The 20692-nt window shown below is 38.0% G+C and overlaps 1 protein-coding gene across 3 annotated transcripts in view; it reads right to left on the bottom strand.

The window, feature by feature from the left end:
- The window catches only part of fgf13a (fibroblast growth factor 13a), a 98327-nt gene that overhangs the window by 43322 nt on the left and 34313 nt on the right, over positions 1 to 20692 (bottom strand). For 2 of the 3 annotated variants that reach the window (XM_024283825.2, XM_024283824.2), the window contains exon 3: positions 3149 to 3316. The exons of the other annotated variant lie outside the window; for it this stretch is intronic. In XM_024283825.2, the coding sequence (XP_024139593.1) occupies positions 3149 to 3316 (168 nt within the window). The remainder of the gene's footprint in view (positions 1 to 3148; positions 3317 to 20692) is intronic. 3 annotated transcript variants of the gene reach the window in all.

Below are 20692 nucleotides of genomic sequence, written 5' to 3'. Positions count from 1 at the left end.
ATTTCATGGGTCTGAGATGCATTCTTTCTCTGTTGAGGGGATTCATAGAGTCTCTGCTACGTTTATTGAGACTAACAATCATCTAGATTTTTTTGGCCCGGTTAAGAATATTGCAATCTTAGTTTCAAACTCCACAATGAAAAATTTTAATATAAACTGAGTTATAGTTTTGCTAGAACTCAGACTTAAAGGTTAACCAAACATTAAATCAACGTTTCTGTCTGTTGACCTCTATAAATGGGGCTTTAAAAGAGCTGAATGTTGGTCATTGCCAAATTTTTGACAAATTAAAATACACTTGTTTAATTCCTAAAAATATAGTCAAAAACTGTCTGTGTGATGCCCCCTACAGGTTGGATCAAGGTATTACAGTTGAATTTCGTGATTGGTCAAACCATGCAAGTCCCACGTCATGATTTGCAGCTCCAGTGATGAAAACAATCCAGCCCCTAAGCCCCACCCCTCTGAATGGATCGTCATATTTCGGCTGTGGGTGGAGTCAGCCTCCAACTTCCCTGTTTGGTTACCCTTTAACAGGTGATACACTTTATTAACAGGGTTTTCTTGCGCAAATTGCTTTGTTGTATTCATGTTTGTCACTTTAAATGATTGAAGATCATCAAACTATGTAACTTAAGGGTTTAATCTGTGAGAATGTGAACAAAACAGAAAAGCGTCAGATCTTCGTTGTTCGTCCTGAACAGCTAACCTCTCAAATGAGATTAGTGTCGAGGCAGCGGGACACTTTCAATCCTTAAAAAAGAGGAAAAAAGAGGAAGGATGTTGCTCAGCATTATCTATAGCAATATCTGTAGTTTTCATTTAGATTGTGTTAACCAGAAAAGAATTAAGAGAATGAGGAGTAAAAAATTAATTGGGCTAAAGTGATAAGCAATTTGATATTTAAAGATGCATACCATGGAATGCATTACCTGGAAAAATACAAAGCAACTGAAATACAGATGATTTGAAGGTGATGATGGTGGTGCTGAAACTGGCCTCTCAGACAATATCTAACGTTTCTCCAGCAATAGCAGAGGTAAAATAGATTAAAAAATGAACATATAATTAAATTATAAGGTAGAGTCGAAGACTAATGTAAAGGGAGTGAGAACAGGTAAAACTTTCTGGTTAAACTGATAGTGTAATGGTCTTATTTCAGCTGTTGTTTAAACATAAGGAAGACAGAAAATTGTTATAAAAATTGTTATAATTAATAATTACCTTAATTCTACATTGTTTTCATTTAACTTTCTTTCAAATATTTAGTTTGAGAGTTTTATCTGTTGATTGTGTTTCGATTGATCTCGTCTGAGTTCACGTAGAGGAGACGTGCTGCTTCCGTTCCTCCATTATTACACTGGACTTGACCGATGCAGCATCATGTCTTGTGTCACTTCTTTATTATTCACCTTTTCAGGGGCGTAACAAAAGCACATGTTCTTCTTTCCTGTTTTATCCACCTTACTTTTTCTGCTCCAAATAAGTTCTTCAAGATGTATTTGGACAAATGGGACTGATGGAATAAAAAATGCATCCTCAGAACACCAACTCTGTCAAACTCCGAGCACACAGTGAATCTCGATAGGCCTGCTACATCTTCAAATGAACATGCTGCAGTCCTCTATGCCTCGCAAACTGTAAACGCTGCGCAGCTAAATATTGTGCAGTCTTCAATCCACTGAAATCATTGACAAGTGCAACACAAGACACCCGGAATGGTTACCGTGGTAACATGATGACAAGGCTGACTTTCCTGTTCAAATCTCCCAAAACATACAAACTTGCATCAAAGCCACTTTTTCCATCAAAAGTGAAGGCAAACATTTGCCGTGTCACATTCTGGCTGCTTGCTGGGTGTCTGTAGTGCAGCCCCTTCTCCATCACAGGGTCTTACACACTTCCCCTCCACATGATGCATCAACACTAATGATGTGAGCGCTTACGTAAGAGCTGTAGTCTCCCCTCCTTCCTTTGTAAATTCAGTCACGTCCAACTGGAGCTGCAGACAAACTGAATAATACATCTGTACTTCTGCGGGCGAACCTCTGCTAGCTTACTCTTCTGCATCTCTCTTTTTCTTTCTCCCATAAGCACAAACACACGTGCCTGAGCTCTTTGGAGAGTAAACAATGACTTACCAATAAGATAGCTTACATCAAAGTATGATGATAGTGCCAAACGGGGAACACGTTTAGCTGCAATGCAACACAGACCAATGCTGTTATCAGCAATGAAATGATGAATCTCTTACCTAATAGGGAGTCTGAGAAGGAAAGCAATTATACAATCTTAGAACAACCTGGAACCCACAGCATCAGACAGAGCAATGGTGTGGACCATGACGATATTCTTTTACAATAACATTTTACTGTTGGATCACTGCAAAAAGCTGACAGCAACAGTCACATTTTTCTTTCCTCATGCAGATGCAAGTTTTACAGCATTAGAGGAGGATGGGAAGGGTGAAATTAATGTTTGGCAGAAAAAGAAGTCAGAACAGAAACTGCAGCCATCTATATCACGTTAGCCATCAGCAGAAGCGTATGAGACACACAGAAAGGATGATGAGGTTTGCTGACTTGCACTTCGCAACTGAGATTATGAATCTGTACTCATGGCTAAAATAAATATTCCTGTAGACAGGAAAATAAAAAATGGCACCTTTTTTCAGAGAGTCATTTGAAGATGATAAACAAGCCAAAGGCTGCAGAGTCACTGAACTCATTAGGGCACCATTTGCCTGAGTCTGTAACCCTGTTTGCCATTTGTTCTTGTCTGTGAATGCACCTAAGGGTGGCAGTGACCGAGTTAATGGTTTGGAGTGGGGAGGAGTGTGCAGGAGATACACATGTAATGCCCTTGTGTTCAACAGGGAGGCACATTACATCAAATGACACCCCAGGTAGAACAAGCTATTCATGTTCTTGGGCGCAAATTTCCCCAAAACGGAAAAGTGTTTTTACTTGAGCCCATACACCTCCGTGCACACACGTCTTCAGGTTCAAGTACTCTCATGGGACAGGAATGAAAGAGAACTTAGTCTGGAATGGTGTGGAATTTTCAGTTCAGACAGAATGGAGGATGGTCGGGGTGTGCTGGGGTGGCTGGAAGAAATGAGAAGCATCAACAAATCAGACGAACAAACCTTCAGGCTCTGTGCTCTCTTTGAGGACGACTTGCTTCAGTGGGCAGCAGAAGATTTCGTGACACTTAGCACGAAAGGGGGACCCTTTACTCCTTATATCGGCAGAGTGGATGGAGTCCTGCCGTAACATAATGTACTCCTGGGTACCTGGGGCAGCATCATCCTGGACTGCGGTGGTGCCACAACAAAATGAACTGGGGTTAGAAATACAACAATACAAGAAGAAAAAAAGAAAACAACAACACAGCAAAAACACACAAGCAAATGAAAACAAAGGCAGCAAAACAAAAACAACAACAATTGAATAATTACGTAGAACAGAGGGAGAGTTGAGTCTAAAGATAGAACAACTTGATTTACAGTGATATAAGATTTTGTCAATATTTATTCAGTTTGCTGAAAAAGAAGCGTCACAATAAAACAAACAGAAAGTAACAGAAGGATAAAGCAGAGGGCAGGAGCACCTCAAAATTATTGTTTATTAACCTCTGACTTTAACAAACAAATGATGCAGCTGGTGATGGAGTTGATTTGAAGAATTGCAAGGCAAGCAGTGCTCTTCTACAGATACACACTTCTACAAATGAAGCTCAAAGCTGGTGAGCATGCCACCGCCACACTACTGTCCGGCTTAGAAAGCAGATGCAAAGGCATGCACAGGCTTCAAGTTCACACTTAGAGGATGCAGCCGTGGGTGGGGAGGGTTCTACTGAAGCATTTCATGCACACTGGGGCACTAAAAAGCACTAAAGCAACCCTAGTGTGTCTGCAGGAACTCTGAAATCCTGTGAAAACCTGGGTGTTTTCAGTGTTTGTCTGCATGCAGTGGTGCCCTCCTGTGTGCACAGTCCCTGTTTAGCTTCAATTATTGACCTATTTTCTCTCTGTTGTTCTCTGTTGATGGATTAGCTACAAGCAAATCAGGCCAAAGTCTATCAGTAGTGGTTCAGAGCCTCTGTATCTTGCATTTTTAAATCAAGAGCCTATTAGCTTTAGCAGGGAATGTAAAGTTTAAGGTCCATCACATTACACATTCTGGGATATTTCCCAAGGTCACTTGCTGAAACACTTTAGTTTGTATTCAGTGACCCGGTAGAACAACTTGTGTCATAATCTTTAAAATACACTCTATTATGTCAGCCACTTGCTATGCAAATGAACACACAGCCTAATGTACTAGAAAGCAGTTAATTGCTTTGTTTTGCTAATGAGCCAAAACAGGGTTTGGATTTTACTCTCAACAGACAGAGTTTAGCACAACATGATTAGCCAATTAACAGATCATGCACATCACTGGAAATTTGGTTGTGATTTGTAAAACTTTGAAACTGTTGGAAAAGTTGTTTGCAGCTGGCATGCAATTCAAATCAGTCCTTGGTGGGCCTACTTCAGTGACCCATTGATTTAGTGGAGAGGCAGTCCAGGTTCTCTCATGTAACATAACGTAACATCATCTGTTTTTGTTCTGGATCGGACTGATCGGCAGCCTTAAACAAAAACTAAACCTAAGTCAGTCCTCCATTCCAACTACCAAGTACTATACTCACCAGGTACCACCTTATGGTGGTATGGTGGAAAGTTATTGTCAAAATACATTCAGTTCTTAAGATGATAAACATGTTTTAGGAATCTAGGATGGATCGATTGATTGAACCACGTAAATGTGTGATAATAATATTAGAAAAAAAAGACAGTTACATTTTTTAGACATATTAAAACATTCACTTTGGTTTATTAAACTAGCATTATGTAAATATTTGCATGTAAAAAAAGAACATTGTCAATTCCTAAATTCCTCCCAATCACTGAATATTTTTCAAAATATTTCTGTCTTTTTTTCTGCCCTTTCTTGTCTCATCTCTGGTGTTGAAATGTTGTAGCTATAAACCATTTGCACTTGGTACTCCTTGAATTCGTGTTGATCATTGTCTGTATTCGACCAATTTTACCCCTGTCTTCTTTATATTGCTGGATTTTTGACAGTTTTTCAGACATCGGGGGGGGTATTTTAAGTAATATCAAAGAGACGAGTTTTTAACCTTCTTTCCATTTCTCAAAGGTAGATAAACCAGTAAGTTTCTGCTTTAACTGATCCATCCTGCCACAGCTCGGCACAAACTGTGCTTTACTCTGCTATCAAGTCGTGTAGATCAGTTTCTTTATCTGTCATCACCTCACAAAAAGTACAATGCGGTAAGATATATCTTACCCCTCACTGGTTGAAATAGTAGCTGTTAACTGTACTTTTGCTGCCTAATGCCCATGCTCACCTCCTGCTTATTCAGAGTTTTGGTTGGGATTCATCTTCTTTGATCCTGTTTTCAACCTTAATATAAAACCAAACTATTAAACCTTTAAACTTACAAATCTGACTCCAAAGCTTGGGCACAAGTCTAGAAAAATAATAGATGGTTTGATGTTAGTTATAACAATCCCCCACACACACACACCTCCAGGAACTTCAGTTTTTTAAAGCACATTAAGATCCTTATGGGTCCAACCACAGAGAGAACTGTTGCTTCTTTTGTCTAGTCTACGGGAACTGTGGTGGAACAATATGTCCAAAGCTCCCATTTATGGAGAAAAGCTGTCTCAAACATGAGAGGAGCCTGTGTGACTCGTCTACAAATGGCAAAACAAATAATACAACTGTGCAATTGTCAAAGGTAGTAGCAATAAAAAATGGGCAGGACACGCTGTTGGGCCATTTGAAATAGGAAGGTTATAGACCGTTCGGTGAGCTTGTTGAGCAAAATGGTCATCAGTGTTGTTTTCTACAGGTATACTGCAGGTAACAGGTCTAGCGGCCACTTATTCAACACCCAAGGGTGAGATGAGGGTGAAGTAGGTGAGACACAGGTGGACTGTGCAAGGGTTCTGTGAGTGCTATTGACATGATAAGTGTTATTTTCCTTGCATACCCTTTGCCAATCAAGAAAAAATCAAGGGTCCTCAACCCTCGGGACACGGCACCAGATGTGGTATCGGACGTGGACTGGTCCTTGGGACGCGTCCAGTACCGGTACCCTAACCCAGTACTGGTAACCCGGAACAAGTTCCCGTCCGGTACAGCGTCTTGTGCCGGTTTAAGGTTATGGTACCGGTACCAGGTTTGGGTACCGTACTGAACTGGTTCTGGTTCATGGCCTGGAGGTTGGGGACCGGTGATTTAATGGGATCAGGCAACGCGCCAAAAACAATGAGTTGGGGACACCCAAAGTGTCAAAAAGTGAGGCGAAAGGGTCCTTAACCAAACACCAATATGTGATGACTTGGGAGTGAGAATGTGTTGCCTGTGCAGGTTTACACATATTTAGCACGTATCTAGGTATTAGGGCAGTTATGACTAATGCTTTACCAACAACTAGAGGTAAATACATCAAGGGATAGTATCACCTGTATGTCATAAATAACTTACATTAGCCTAACGAATACTTCAAGATATATTTAACACAATTACAACCATACGCTCCATTTTCAATGGTAGCTTTACAAGTGTAAAAGAAACTGAGACACATTTGTTCTCCCCTTAAGATGCGTCTTTAACCATCTGCTCCTCCCTTCTATACTCTGCGGCCACCAACAACCCAAAAACCTGCAACCTCCATCCTGGTAAATGTGGCTTTACCTTTATATTTACAGTGACCAAACAAAGAAAATAACTTTATCAACTAGACTGAAGAGAGTATGGTAAAGTCTCCAAGGGGAGAATAATTGACTCATTCAACGTTTGGTTTCTTTACTTTTGTCGATTATTATTTTGTTAATCTTATTTGTGTTCTTTTACTGGTATTTCTTTTTCCACTTAGAGACCAAGCTTTTAATGTTTTCCTTTTTTATGAGAAAAATTAACATTTTTTGATGAATTTTCAGATGTCCTCTTAAGCTGCTAGGTCCCTTGCAAACAGACAAGATTACATTCATGAGCTGCTTCCTGAGACAGAGGATCTCATTATAGTTACTGCTGTTTGTCATTATCTTCCACCTGACACAGATGGTTTTCTTTTATTACATTGCCTTTGCCGATAAATACCCGACCTTCTTGCCTGCCAACAATTGGGCTTTTACTGTTTTGGATGCAGAGATGATGCGCTGCACGGAACAACATTGCCTGGAATGAAATGTCCGCTGCATTTTGCACACATCCAGGAGCAAGAGAATGCAGAGAAAAATAGAAAAAGTCAATAAGTCAATTCTTTGGATCTCTAGGTTCATAGCCAGTAGGCCTGTGTAAGATGACGGCAAGGAAGAAGCATATTTTCTGAAGAAATAGAAGGCACACATAGTAATGCTCCACGTACAGCCGCAAAGCTCGCAGTGTTCCAAACACAAACCATTTTTTTATCATAGCTTATTGGTTCATTAAATACAGGATACAAGGTGGAAAAAGTCACCATGTCGTGTTGGAGATTTCCTTCTTGACATTATTTGTGTGTTTCTCCTTGTTATGAGACAAGAGCAGAGTTTAACTATGTGTTGCTGTTACAAGCACGATGTATGTACATCTGAAAAAATTTAACGTATTGACAGCTTAACAAACCTCTCTTTGAATTTGGCTCTAAACACAGCTGCTTTAATGACTGGTGCAGAGTCCAACAGGGGAGCAGAGGGTGAGCTGTTCAACACAGTGGTGGAGGACAGAGCAAAACAGGAAGAACTGTCAGGAAAAGAGAGCCTCTGTTTCAACTCAGTGTTTCAGCGTGGCAGCAAACAGGATGTGTCTGTCTAATGAAACAAAGACCTGCTATAGACAGAAGGAGACAACAAAGAGGAGTCAAGAAGTTCAACCTACAAACTCTGGAGAGCAGGAGTGGGAATTAAAGCTTCTAAAGGAGTTCTGTTTGGGTCAACATGGGATATTTTTATGAAATCAAGCTTTTTTTCTCTCTGTTCCTTGCACCTGGAAAATGCCTTAATTTCCATTCAAAGTGTTTATCACAAAAAAAATTTAAAAAAAGCTTTATTCCAATATATTAAAGACTATTAATTCCAGCTGGACACAATTTATTATTATTATTTTCCTCCATGATTCATTTTCAAACAGTTTGCACTTCTGTGTATTAAAAAGGATGCCATCCATACATGACTACCGAATCCGCGTCCCTGATTGGTCAAAGTTCAACCTGTTTCAACTTTCCAAATGCGTTCAATGGTCACACATTTCCATGTAGAACCTAAAGATGATCGTAAAATCTTGTGCAGTGATGCACGTTTTTATAGGGTTTTCATTGAAAGTGGTCCCTTGAACGTGCATTTCCAGGGCTGGTGTGAGTGTAGTGTGACACCCAGAAAAAAACAAAAAAAAACAATATGTGACAGTGTAGCATCTATTTTTTCTGCATTGCTTATTCATTGAACATGTCAACCCGAAGCAGTGAAAGGTTCACATGTGTACACTGATAAGTCAATCTCTGATGACACCTATAAGGTTTTAAATGTGCAAAAATAAAGCCCAACGTGAGACGGGCATGGGTTAAAAAAGTTTTTCACGCCACACACATTTATTATTGACTTTTTTTACATGGGAAACAATGAGATATTGCTTCTTTCTGACGTCAGCCTTCAGTGGTAGTTTGAGGTAAACGTTGGGCCTTGCATCTCAAATTGTCACAACTGTTCCTCTAACTGTTTATTCATTTGTGTCGCAGCTTCAAGTGGAAAATATGACATGTCTGAAAGGAGAGGGAACACGCTGTGCAGGACTTTCAGGAATACGTGATATCGCCTGACATTTATTAATGAGCCGGCTAACTGCAGGTACATCAGAGGCGATAAAAGTGAATGACAGTGGGGCTAAGAGGACGACCACAGAGGAGGGGGGTGGCGTCATCTTTTACGGCTTTCATCTCTGCCTTGCCTTGATGAAGCGCAAGTATTGGGCCAGGAAGAGGCATGATGGATGATGCAGCTGGGCTTGCCACCTCTCTGTGAGAGCAGCCACTTAGAGTGAGCTGTCTCCCAGGTTCATGACGGTTGATCTATAGACAGCAACCCTGCAACACTGGACCTTCAGCAAGCTGCAATAAACGTTCTTTACCCTCTGATAGGAATAAATCTCACCGTAAAGAAAAACAGGGGCAAATGATGGCGATGGGGTGGGGGAGTATTTCCTGCTTTGGTTAGCTGCACATCTATTTAAGGTCCTTATTAACTAAAAGCTGTTTCAATGTTTTATACAGTAAAAGTATTACTGATGCGCTTCCAGTTGTTTTCTGTGCATGCACAGTTTATGAATGTGCTGTCGTTGCATGTTAGGGCTGAATCTGTCGATGGCTCAGAAGAGCAGATTTAATGTCAAATCGTCATCAGAGGTGCCATCGCTCACAGATTTCAAGTTGAAATAGGGTTCAAGGACAGGTGTTATCAGCAGCAGCAGGTGGAGCAAAATGAATCCCACTCCTATATATCAGATGAAAGTTGCACGATTAACTTTGGTCCTCCTTCTATCAGTCAAGACGCTCTGGCACAGTCATCACAGCTTGACAAATGGTGTACTCACTGAATTAGAATCAGAATTAAGCACAGAAACAGGTCTGAAGGCTGAGGTTTACAAAAATAGCCTGGCCTCAATGTGGTTTTACAAGGAGCGAAATCTAGCACATTGTCTTCTGGGAGACTTCATTTGAGTGTGGCTTCAACTCAGGAAAGAATAGTTTTATTTTGGTTGTAAGTCACCTTGCAGGCAGCGAGGAAAGTAAGTCGAGTTGAAATTGAGGTTTTCTTTGAGGAGCAGAATGAGCTTGCATTTTTACCCAGACTCTCTCCTCCCGAGTCGGCCGTTTCTCTGTCTTCTTTTGATGCCTCTTTCAGCTCTAACACTGTATGTCAATGTGACATTTTTAGGTGATATGACAGCTCTGATCACAAGAAATACAAACTGCTAAAAGTGGTTTTCAGCTTCACACTTCAAATATCATGAGTTTGAATATTTATTTATTCTGTGCAGTTAGTTTTTTTTAAATGATAGTTAAGAATATAGCACACAGAGTGGGTAAAATAAAGAAAAAAGTATGCGCCATATTATTATTATTATTATTATTTAAATCAATGAAGAGAATGAATGATAATTTTTATTAGTTGCCAGTTGCAGATGTGAGATTCCAGACTACTGATGACAAAAAACTGTATACATTATAATTATATTGCATGACCTTTATTATATAGGATTTGGCATTTGATTCTCATCACAGCTGTAAGAATTCGTCGACTCATCTCCCTTCTTCTGTGTTCAGTCACTCTAAGAAGCACAGTCAGCAGTGGGTTAGAGGAAAAAATAACTTGTACTGACTCAAATCTTTTTATATAAATTCATAAACTAGACGTAATTTAGTTATGGAAATTTTATTTCAGGTTACAATACACAAGTTACTGGTAATGTTAAACGTCCATTATTTTTGAATGCTTAAAATATCAGAAGTTTAGATTATGAGAGGATGTATCTGTTATGTTTCCAGGGTAATGTGTTTTAGCAATCGCGATCCACACAATGAGCATTCCTCAGTTAAAGCAGTGTCTGCAGGACACAAGGTGGCATGCCAGGACAAACACATGGGTTATGTAAGCTCTTTATTTGATGTAAAACCAGGTTTTTCCCTAATCCTGTGTTTTTATTTTATTACGTGCTCTTAAGGGAAGTAAAGAACCTAAAGTGCAATGAAACACAGATATTCACATTTATGCAAAACAACAAAAGACAAAAATGCAGGAGAAAAATGAATGTTGTTCGCCATTGTTTGAATTGGTGTTTATTTACCCAAATAAAAGTGGACATCTTGGATTTAAAGAAACAAACAAAATAAAAAAACAAAATGTTAAGATTGGCTGCAATCACTACATATTTTATTGTTTTCAGATTAATTTTCATCATTTGTTGCAGTAAAATGTATATAAATGTCATATGCATTTATCTAAGCCTTTGCATTTTGTAGCAATCTTAACATATCTTTATTTAATCTTTAGTTATCCCTACCTACCAATCTCTGGCATTGGTTGGAAACTTTCCCTTCTAAATGCAGAATTCCTTAAGTTAGAGACATTTGAGGGGTTTTGTGCATGTTCTGCATGTTTTAGATAACTCAAATCCTCTCAAAAGAGTTCAAATTTTGGCTTTGACATGCCTGTTCTATAAAAATAAACTAGATTTGAAGTATTTAAATTTGATACAATTTTTTTTATTCTTGTTTTATTTTATTTTATTTTTTATTGAATTACTTTTTAACAGAAATGCGGAACAGAAAAAAAATATACTCTTTTCCAGCATATTCAGTGTTTAAAAGACAATTGGAACACAAATCTGTCTAAAAGAAAATACACTAGTAATACTACAATGATGAAATATTTACATTTTGCCATAAATTACTAATACACAAACTGAAAAAAATAAATCAAGTGCTCCATTGATTTAGTTAGAATCGGGATTTAAAAGAGACACTTATTCTGATACAGATTAAAGCTTCAGATCTGTTTCACAGCAATTAACATCTTACAAGAGCAAATAGGATTATAAAGCGCATACAGTAGGCCTAATGCTGGCTGATCACTTGGACTTTGAGTTTAGGAAGAGTGAAAAGCAGTGGGAGGAGGCTCAAGTGTAATAGGATCAAAAAAGCCTGAGCAGAAATGAGAAACCTGCTTGTCACTTATCAGATCTGCTTCAGTTATGTTTGATTTCTACATCTCGTTCATGTCAAATCAGTCCGACTGGTGTAGAAGGCAATGAAAGGATGGAGCACGGTTCTTGTCCATTATGGTGTAGTTTGCTAGTATTTGAGAGCATGTTTTACACTCTGATGTGTAGCTCTCAGTGAGTAGTAGGTTTAAGTGTGGGATCTTTAACGTTTTAACTTCACAAAGATCTACAAAAGGATGCATTTATTCACCCTTTTTTTCTAATTACTTATACATATCAAAAAGTTTAAAAAATGAATGAAGAAGTAAATCTTTGTCAGTCCAAAAAAGTTATTCTTGCAAAAGAACTTTATATCATACTCAATGGTACAACACATTAGATTAGTTAGTATTTTATTTATTTTATTGTGTTATTGTAACTATAATAATAAATATTATTTCTTAATCTGAAAGGCACTAGGTTAGGTACTATCTGAGCAGATAGGTTGAGTAATTTAGAATAATGAGAGATTTCTCTGATTGGAGAAAATTAAATAACCAAACTGTAGGAGTACTTCTTTTTGGGTATGAAGCTTGTTCTTTCTTATTTTATCTCCACTTTCATCTCAGTTGATCAATCTGGTTTATTTCAAGCATAGATTGTGGACAATGCAGGACAAGACACATTTTTTAAAAAACTCATTACAGAAATATTGAAATGCATTGATTAGAAAAGTAAAAGCAAACAAAAACAAAGACACACTTATATCACATTTGATTAATTACCTTAAGTATATTTTAGATAAGTCTAATAGAGTTTGATTGATTGTTTGAAAAGGAGTGGGAAGAAGCAAATTTATATAATCCCATCCCCACTTAGTTACTTGAGGAAATGTTGCAAGTTTACAGATGGTCCATCACTTTTAACCGTCACTTTCTTTATTTTATTACAGTCACACGTCACAATAGATTAAAAATAAAAACTTATTTAAAACTTATTTTAGTTACTGTAAAGTTTTCAATGCTAAATCTACTATCAATCTTGGTTTCAATGCAATAAACACAATAGATTATCTGTTTTTTTGTTTTACTTTACAAATGTCATAAAAGTTAACTATCAACAATCAAATCATCTCAACCTTTGATGCGATTTTTCAATAAAGTGACCTTAGGCTTATAATATCTCCCATTTCAATTCACCAAAGTTCAATCTACAAGGCCTTATTAAAATGTCCCAATGTTTCTTATTTTATTCTACTACATAGAATTCTTTTAAAAACACTCCCAACCTGCAAAAAATTGTTTAAATTCTTAATAATTAATGGATCGATTGCTTACAGTTGATAAACAAATACATTTACCACCATAATATCTAACATGAATGGTTCTTCTGATGTCTTTAGCTCTCATATGTCCCATTACTCATCACTCCTAAAGAGAAACTCAACATCATAATTATCTGTTCTACCTCATGCTCTGCTCTCTTTTCAGTACTAGAAACTATATACCAACAACATTCTGGTCTGACCAGTCCTCTATACATTTCATTTCATTTTTGCTAAAACTGTTCTATCACACCTGAAACCTTCCTCCACTCGTTCTAACCTGCCTAAGTACACCTCATCACCTCTTTTCCACTCTCTTTGCTCAACTGTTCACTCAAAGTACTTATAGTCCTCCACCTTCTTCAACTCTGCTCCCTCTGACGTCACCGCTCCACTTCAGTCCCTCTCATTCACCCACAGATGCTTTGCCTTTCTGCTGCTGCCCTTATTTCACCTCCTTTCCAAATCCCCTCCTCTCAAGATGTTCCTCCATCAGCTATCTGCTCTCACTACAGATCACAACATCATCTGCAAACATCATGGCCGAAAGAAATTCCTGGCTAACGTTGTCTGTCACTTCGTCCATCACCATAGAAACAAGAAGGAGCTCAAAGCTGATCCTTGGTGCATTCCCACCTCCATCTGTACTCCTCCGTTACACCTACAGAACATCTCACCACTGTCTTACAACTCTCATACCTGTCCTGAACAACTCCAAGTCTCCTCACAAGCCCTCTGACCTTCTCTGTTCTTCTCCATCTGGGATTCACATGATGGGTTTGGTTTTGATTTGGTTCAGATGTCCTTCCTGACACAACCATCTACATTTACCCGGGTGGACACACTTTTGGTTTAATGTGCAGGTTCCATGATAAATGTCGGAAAGATACCTGTCATTAACATTCACCTTTTCTTTGTGTATTTTCAAATCCCAGTAAATATCTAGTTATCGTCAGTACAGTTGCATTACACATCAAAACAGAGTTTGCGTGCTGTGTGGTTGTGTCTTAGTGTGTGGCGTTACATCAGAAATACGTCCCTACTGCTGCTGTTTTACAATGCTCAAGTAAGCAATGTCTAAATGCATGGGAAGGCTCACAGGAATATTCTACTTCAATCTTCCAACTAAGTTAACGGACAAAACTGTGGCATTTCCTATTTTCAAAACATTATATTTTGATAGGCAGCTATGTAATTCTAAAGAAACACCATGTAATCATATCATATTCAAGGTTGCCTCTTTGTAATTACACGCCCCTCTCCTCCCCCCAGAAAGGTGCATGGTCCAAGCCTCTGTCCCAAGCACACATGTGGAGGGAAGCTTTGCTCTGCCAAACAGATCCAGTCCCAGATGGCCCTCAAACCACTAACACGGTCCTTTTTAATGCATATTTACTGCCTCTTCTGTTGTTAAAGATGGAGAGGTAGCAGAGGGATAGTGGGCGGAGAACAAAAGTGGAGGAGTAAAGGCATGTGCATAGTTTAGTAGGATGGGAGCATGAGGTGGAGTACAGACAAGTGAGTTGACTTTATAATGCCATTATTATGAGTCTCAGCACTGCAGAGGTCTTACTCCATGTTTGTCTTCAAACACAAATACAGTAGAGATTGCAACAATCATTAATAATTAAACAGTGTTACACAAACGCCAGGATGTAGCACATTAATTCCACTCTTGTTCTGGTTTACTGTTTCAATATTTAAAGGGGGATTGGTGCTTGGGAAATGTGCTTTTAGTTGAAAACTAAGTGATTGTAGCCATGCAGAGGAGAGTTTTACTGAAGTCAGTCGCTGACTATTAGATTGGATGTTTTAAGTTGTTCCTTACAGTCTTAATCAAAGAATACTTGTTTCTGTCAACTAATGCTTTAGTATATATTTGTCTAGTTAACATTATTTAAAAACACTTCAAATAAGAAAAAAATGTGTGAATACACAGAAACACATCAATGAAAGGGAGTGTAGTACATAAATGTACTTTCAGAGTTTAGAAATATTTAAATAATAAACTATAGTTATGCATCTGATGAACAAGTAACTCTAATGAACCTAAAAGGAGCTCCGCCATGTTGTCATGCTACATAAAATGCTTCAAATTCAGGCAGTTAATCAAAGGAGAAAGAGAAACTAAAGCTTTGTTTGCACCAAACGTGATCCATACATCAGGGGCGTCAAGCTTCAATAGTACAGACACAATCTGAGGTTTGAGTGTGGGCAGCGGCGAGGTTTGAGCGATGCTGGTGTGGCGCAGCCAGAGTTCAATAAATCAGTACTTTGGGGAGGTCACCGCTTCCCGTCAACCAATCAGGCACTCAATTTTGAGCATGTGACTAAATCAGCAGGTAAAGGGATGGAAGAAACAAATCTTCAATTAATTGACTAAATATGATGTCTAAATGCATAGAAATGAAGCTGAATACTATTCTGAACAGACAGCTTAGGTGTGCAGCCTGAACCTTTCAAGCTCAGACTCACTGTAGAACCAAAAGCCTGAGATAACATGATAACATCACCTGGATGAATGAGAAAGTTCACAGACATTATCTCAAAAACACTTGCACACACACAGATAAAACATGAGCGCACCCATCCTTCCCCCTGAACGGAAAGAAATAAGGTTATTCCAGAACAGTAGTCATTGTCTTCTGTTTTGGAGTCTATAAACTCAAGTGAAGTGAGAAGTCTCTCAGGCAAACTTTTTATAGTCACTTTGACAGTTTGATTTATGCCTTTGAGCCTACATGACGCTCTACAGCCAGGACCTGTATTCTTGCTGGCTTTCTGTGTGAGTGTAGTTGGCCCTGCCAAATATTAGATAGAAGTTTTTTTTTTTTTTAATGGCTAAAATGGAGAGGCTGAAGCAGCAGATGCAGACTGCTGTCTGTGGTTATTTTTATTTTTATTTTGTCTGTGTCTGAGTGGAAAAAGTCTCTGCCTGGTTGAATGTCACAATTTACATTACTAGTTATAAAAAGCATCAACATGCTGAGTTTGTGTAATGCTAAAAAATAATGACGAATAATTGTTAACCTCCTTTCTCTTTGACAGATTATTTTTATTTTTTTTTATAAACCATCCATCCATCCATCTTCTTGACCGCTGCTTCCCTTTCGGGGTCGCGGGGGTGCCGGAGCCCAACCCGGCTACTGAAGGGCGAAGGCGGGGTACACCCTGGACAGGTCGCCAGTCTGTTACAGGGCCTTTTATAAACCAGGTAATTGCAATTCCCAATTAGACTCAATTTTCTCTAAATAACACAGAGCCCACAGACATCTCATGTTGCCCCACACATTTCGAAAGAGAGCAACTGCAGCTACAGAGAGTCAGTTAAGGATGCTGACAAGAACTTACAAATGGAGAGAGCAGAAAGGCGAAGGATTGTAAGAGTGATAAATTAACTATCTAAACTTCAGATGGTCATTTAGTGGTTTTGCTCAAAAAGAGCACTGACCCCAAAAAAGGCTTTAAAAAAGAAAATCCAGCTGTATTTATTATTAACTAGTAGTAATTAGCTTGAGGAAACTTTTTTTTTCCAATAAATACTTGAATCAATGTATCTATTTTCTTTGGATCTGTTTTTTTATTTGCTGGTGAATCATGTTTAGACTGCAGTAAACTACACCAGGCTTCATTTCTACCTTCAAGCAGGCCTTAGCTCACTTTCCCAGTTTAGTAAAGATAAGCAGGCTGTTAAATAATAAAAAAAAATCTTAACAAAGTCTCAGTTGATACGTTTATCATTCATGCATTCTATTAAAAGCTTTAAGGCATTGGTAACACTTTAGATAAGGTGCTGCACAACACTCAATGTAATGTTTACAAGGATTGTTAATACATGTGTTAAGCTTATAAGCAGTTTATTAATATGGATTTTGAAGACAAAAGTCTCACTTTAGATGTTAATGAATCTTATTATGAATGTTAATACACCTTATTTGGCTTATTGTGGCAATAAATGTCTTACTAACACTTTATAAACACATTAATAATGTTTGTAAATGTGTTAATAAAGCTTGTCAATTAATCTTAATATAAGGTTTTACCAATACATCTCCTTATAAGCTTACAAGGCAAGAGTAAGACTTATACAAGTGCTAACTAAAGTCTTATAAAGGCTTATAAACAAATTAATAATACTGTCCTTTAACTACATTATTAAGGAAGATGATTATAAAATGTTACTGCAGTTTGGTGTGGGTGTCTTATGCTGGTAATCCATCAGTGGAAATAGGCCAAAAGGCAACGTCATACCACACATGTATCTTTAGCCCATTTTATTTGTTCTCAGACCAGCTACCCTTCGACAAAAGGTGTATATTTCTATAAAAGTTTTATTTTTTATGAATGGAAAATAAATCACTAGACGGTTGGGCAGTAAATATGTCAGTGTTTGTGTAGATCATGAGGGATAGAATCACAATTAAAACTAAGAACATCCACATAGATTCTGGCTTTACTCATTTGCTGAGTTTAACTTAAAGGATCAGTAAAACATCTTACATTGGTAGACGCGATCATGTACTTATGTCAGCATGTGTAAACCCACTTGACAGCAGTCGTACTTGAAGAACTCTTGTGCAGAATGTGGACCTGCCAGTCCACAGCTTGAGGAGCACTTGCTCTGCTCTTCTTACCAGCTTTCAGCTGCTGTCTGCACACTTGCTCTTCATGTTAACTTTTGTCACTCTGAAGTAAGCAACAGTGTCTGATATCTCCTCTCCTGTTACTGCTTCTGTCACTGGAGCTGCTGGCCTGAAGAGTGTGGTGGGGGATTATGAAATCACAATCTTGTCCCCCATGCCCTGACTTCAAAATCTAGATGGTGAGTTTGAGCGTTGATCTGCTCAGAATGTGTGGGACGAGTTGGACACTCATTAAATAACATCTGAAAACCCAGTCAAAAGTCTCAATGGAAGAAAGCTAACTTGCCATCCCAGTCCCACATGATACATGGGGTTGCGTAATCTTCATCTCAAGTGACAGTTTTGAAAGTCTTACTGTGGTTCACTGCAGCACGCAAAGTAACTTCAGGAAATGCACATGTTCAACCAACTGACTTTATAAATACCTCTTTAATAACCCTGGATTGAGCTCATAATGTTTTTGTAGGGAGACAATTTCTTCACTATCTCCATTTAAATAAAGGTTTTGCTTTATTTATTTATTGTTTTGTTCACAGAGCTCCTCCGCTAAAATAAAAAGGCTTTTTAAAATCCATTAAAACAAATTAATTTAGTTGAGTTCAGGGTTTAAAAAGGGAACAAAGATAAAGCCTAATTTAAACTCTAGCCCAAAATTTAAATAATTTTCAGAGAATCTCCTAGTGCGGTTCACATTTGTCCCACTACTGAGAGGTACTGGCTGAGAGAGTGAAAGAGAGGATGTGTGGAGAAAGAGGAAAAAGGGGGAGTGTGTTTCAGAAGAAACTTGTGATTAAAACTGACGTGAGCAAAATACTTCATTCAGTCCATACGACCTAATAAGAGGTATCATAGAAGAACTAGGACTGACAACTTTTGAGTTGTGACTTGAGTGAGGAACATGAAGATGCAAGCTTTAGGTTGAAAGCTTTCCTTCATTCATAGATCCTTCAAAATGAGTGGAATTTCTGATTGGAAAATGAGTTGAGGATTTTCTTAAAATTTAATATGTCTTGACTTTAAAAAAAAAAACGCTTAGTCTTTCTCTTTAATCTCTTTGCGACTGAATGATGGATGACTCATCCAACCAGGTTGTTACAACAACACAAATTTAAATGAAAACATATTTTAACTACCAATATCTCTTGTAAGGATTTAACAAATCACATTCACAACATTTATCTTTTAAAATCAATCCCAAGTCAGATAATTAGCAAACAATTTATCCAATAATAATCTAATAAGAAATCTGTTCATTTCTTAAGGTTTTTTTAAGGTCAAAAAGTAAAATCATCTTTATAATCCTCAACAGAAAAGTTCAATGTTACAATCAACCTTTAGTTTTTTTTTACTAAATGTTTTTACTCTCCTCTTGATAAATACAAAATCCCAGCCTTTGCTACTGTTCACTGTGTGTTTGCAGTGTTTAACATCCTCTTAGCTCAGCTGGGAATCAGGATTTGACTCCACGATAATTTGAATAAAAAATGAAAAAAAAGGGGGCAAAGGGTATTGTCAAAGAGTAATGCAGATAGTGATCAATTGGACACACAAGTGCTGTATTAAATATTCAAATATGATTCCCGTCTAGGCGAGCTAAATAGAGGCTACAAAGAGGATGAGAAGACATGCGTGTACAGTATGTAGGCATGTGTTAATGCAGCTGTCTTCAAGTTACTAACACCGCGAAGATGCGCGTGGTGAGCAAGTGGAAGGCTGTGTGGCCTATGAGTCAAACTCCAGGCGAGGTTTACTATCTGCTGTTTACAGAGAGGCTGATCAGAAGGATTACAATTATGCAAAAGCTGCTTAAGACAGCAGCTTTACTCACTGTTATCACAGCTGCCACACTTAGCATAAGCTGACACCCAGCATCAACCACACAGGAATGGGAATCTACACCCTTCCAGCTATTTAGGAGATCTACTTGCAGCAGGTGCCTATTATGGTGACGGTAGTTTTAGTCATTTGTTCAGTTGAAATGAGTTTACTGAATGGTTTATGTGTTCTGTGCTTGATTATCTGATATCCACGTTCTCTGCCAGAACACATTTTAACCAGATTGCCAGTGGTTTGACCTGTAGGAGCCATTTTCTTCAGCGGAATCCAGAAGAATATTGCCCAACATTTTACACACATACATGTGACAATGTGTTTATAGATGGATGTGTAAGCATGTATGTATACAAGGATATGTGAGTTATCACATTAAAAAATTTATTAATTTTTACCCAAATAGATAAATGTGTTTCTTTACATGTGTTTCTGGAAAATACTCAATCTCAACGCTTGTTTTTGTCTGTTACAGTTATGTTAATTGCCTGTACGTCAGCATCTTAAGACAATATCCCATCATTAACTTTCAAATGCAAACTTTCAAACCAGAGCACTGTACATCCACCCATCCATCCAATTATTGATCTTTTATGTATTTTACTGCAGACTACTTTTGTAATTTTATGCTGTTTTTTTTATATTTTGGTCTTAATTTGTCTAATTTTTAAAACGTTCTCTTTCTTTTATTGTGAAGCACTTTGGTGTGCTATAAGCAGTTGTAAAGTCCTATATAAATAAGGTTCATTCATTCATTCATTTTCTTAACCCACTTTATCCCTTTGGGGGTCACAGGGTTGCTGGAGCCTGTCCCAGCGACTGTTGGGTGAAGGCAGGGTACACCCTCATCATGCATATCATTTGAAACAGGAAGCGACAGCACATGTCAACATTTCAATTTCTTTTTGTGATTTATGTTTCTAACTTGTTTGTTTTTCTCAAAAGTTAAAATCCTGACATTCTTGGATTTTTGGTTTATATTTAAGAACTTTCTGAGTTGTAAGGCAGGAGTTTGTTTTGAAGTGATGTTTGGCTAATTGACTTGGAGGGCAGCCCACAGGCTACAGTTTTTTTAATTTATGTATTTATTATTATTTATTTATTGCGGGGAGGGGGGTTATTCCAGTTAGGGGGGAGCA

The sequence above is a fragment of the Oryzias melastigma genome, linkage group LG10, assembly GCF_002922805.2.
Source record: "Oryzias melastigma strain HK-1 linkage group LG10, ASM292280v2, whole genome shotgun sequence".
Lineage (NCBI taxonomy): Eukaryota > Metazoa > Chordata > Actinopteri > Beloniformes > Adrianichthyidae > Oryzias > Oryzias melastigma.
The sequence above is the reverse complement of the archived record's forward strand: the minus strand, read 5'-3'. Positions and strand labels throughout refer to the sequence as shown.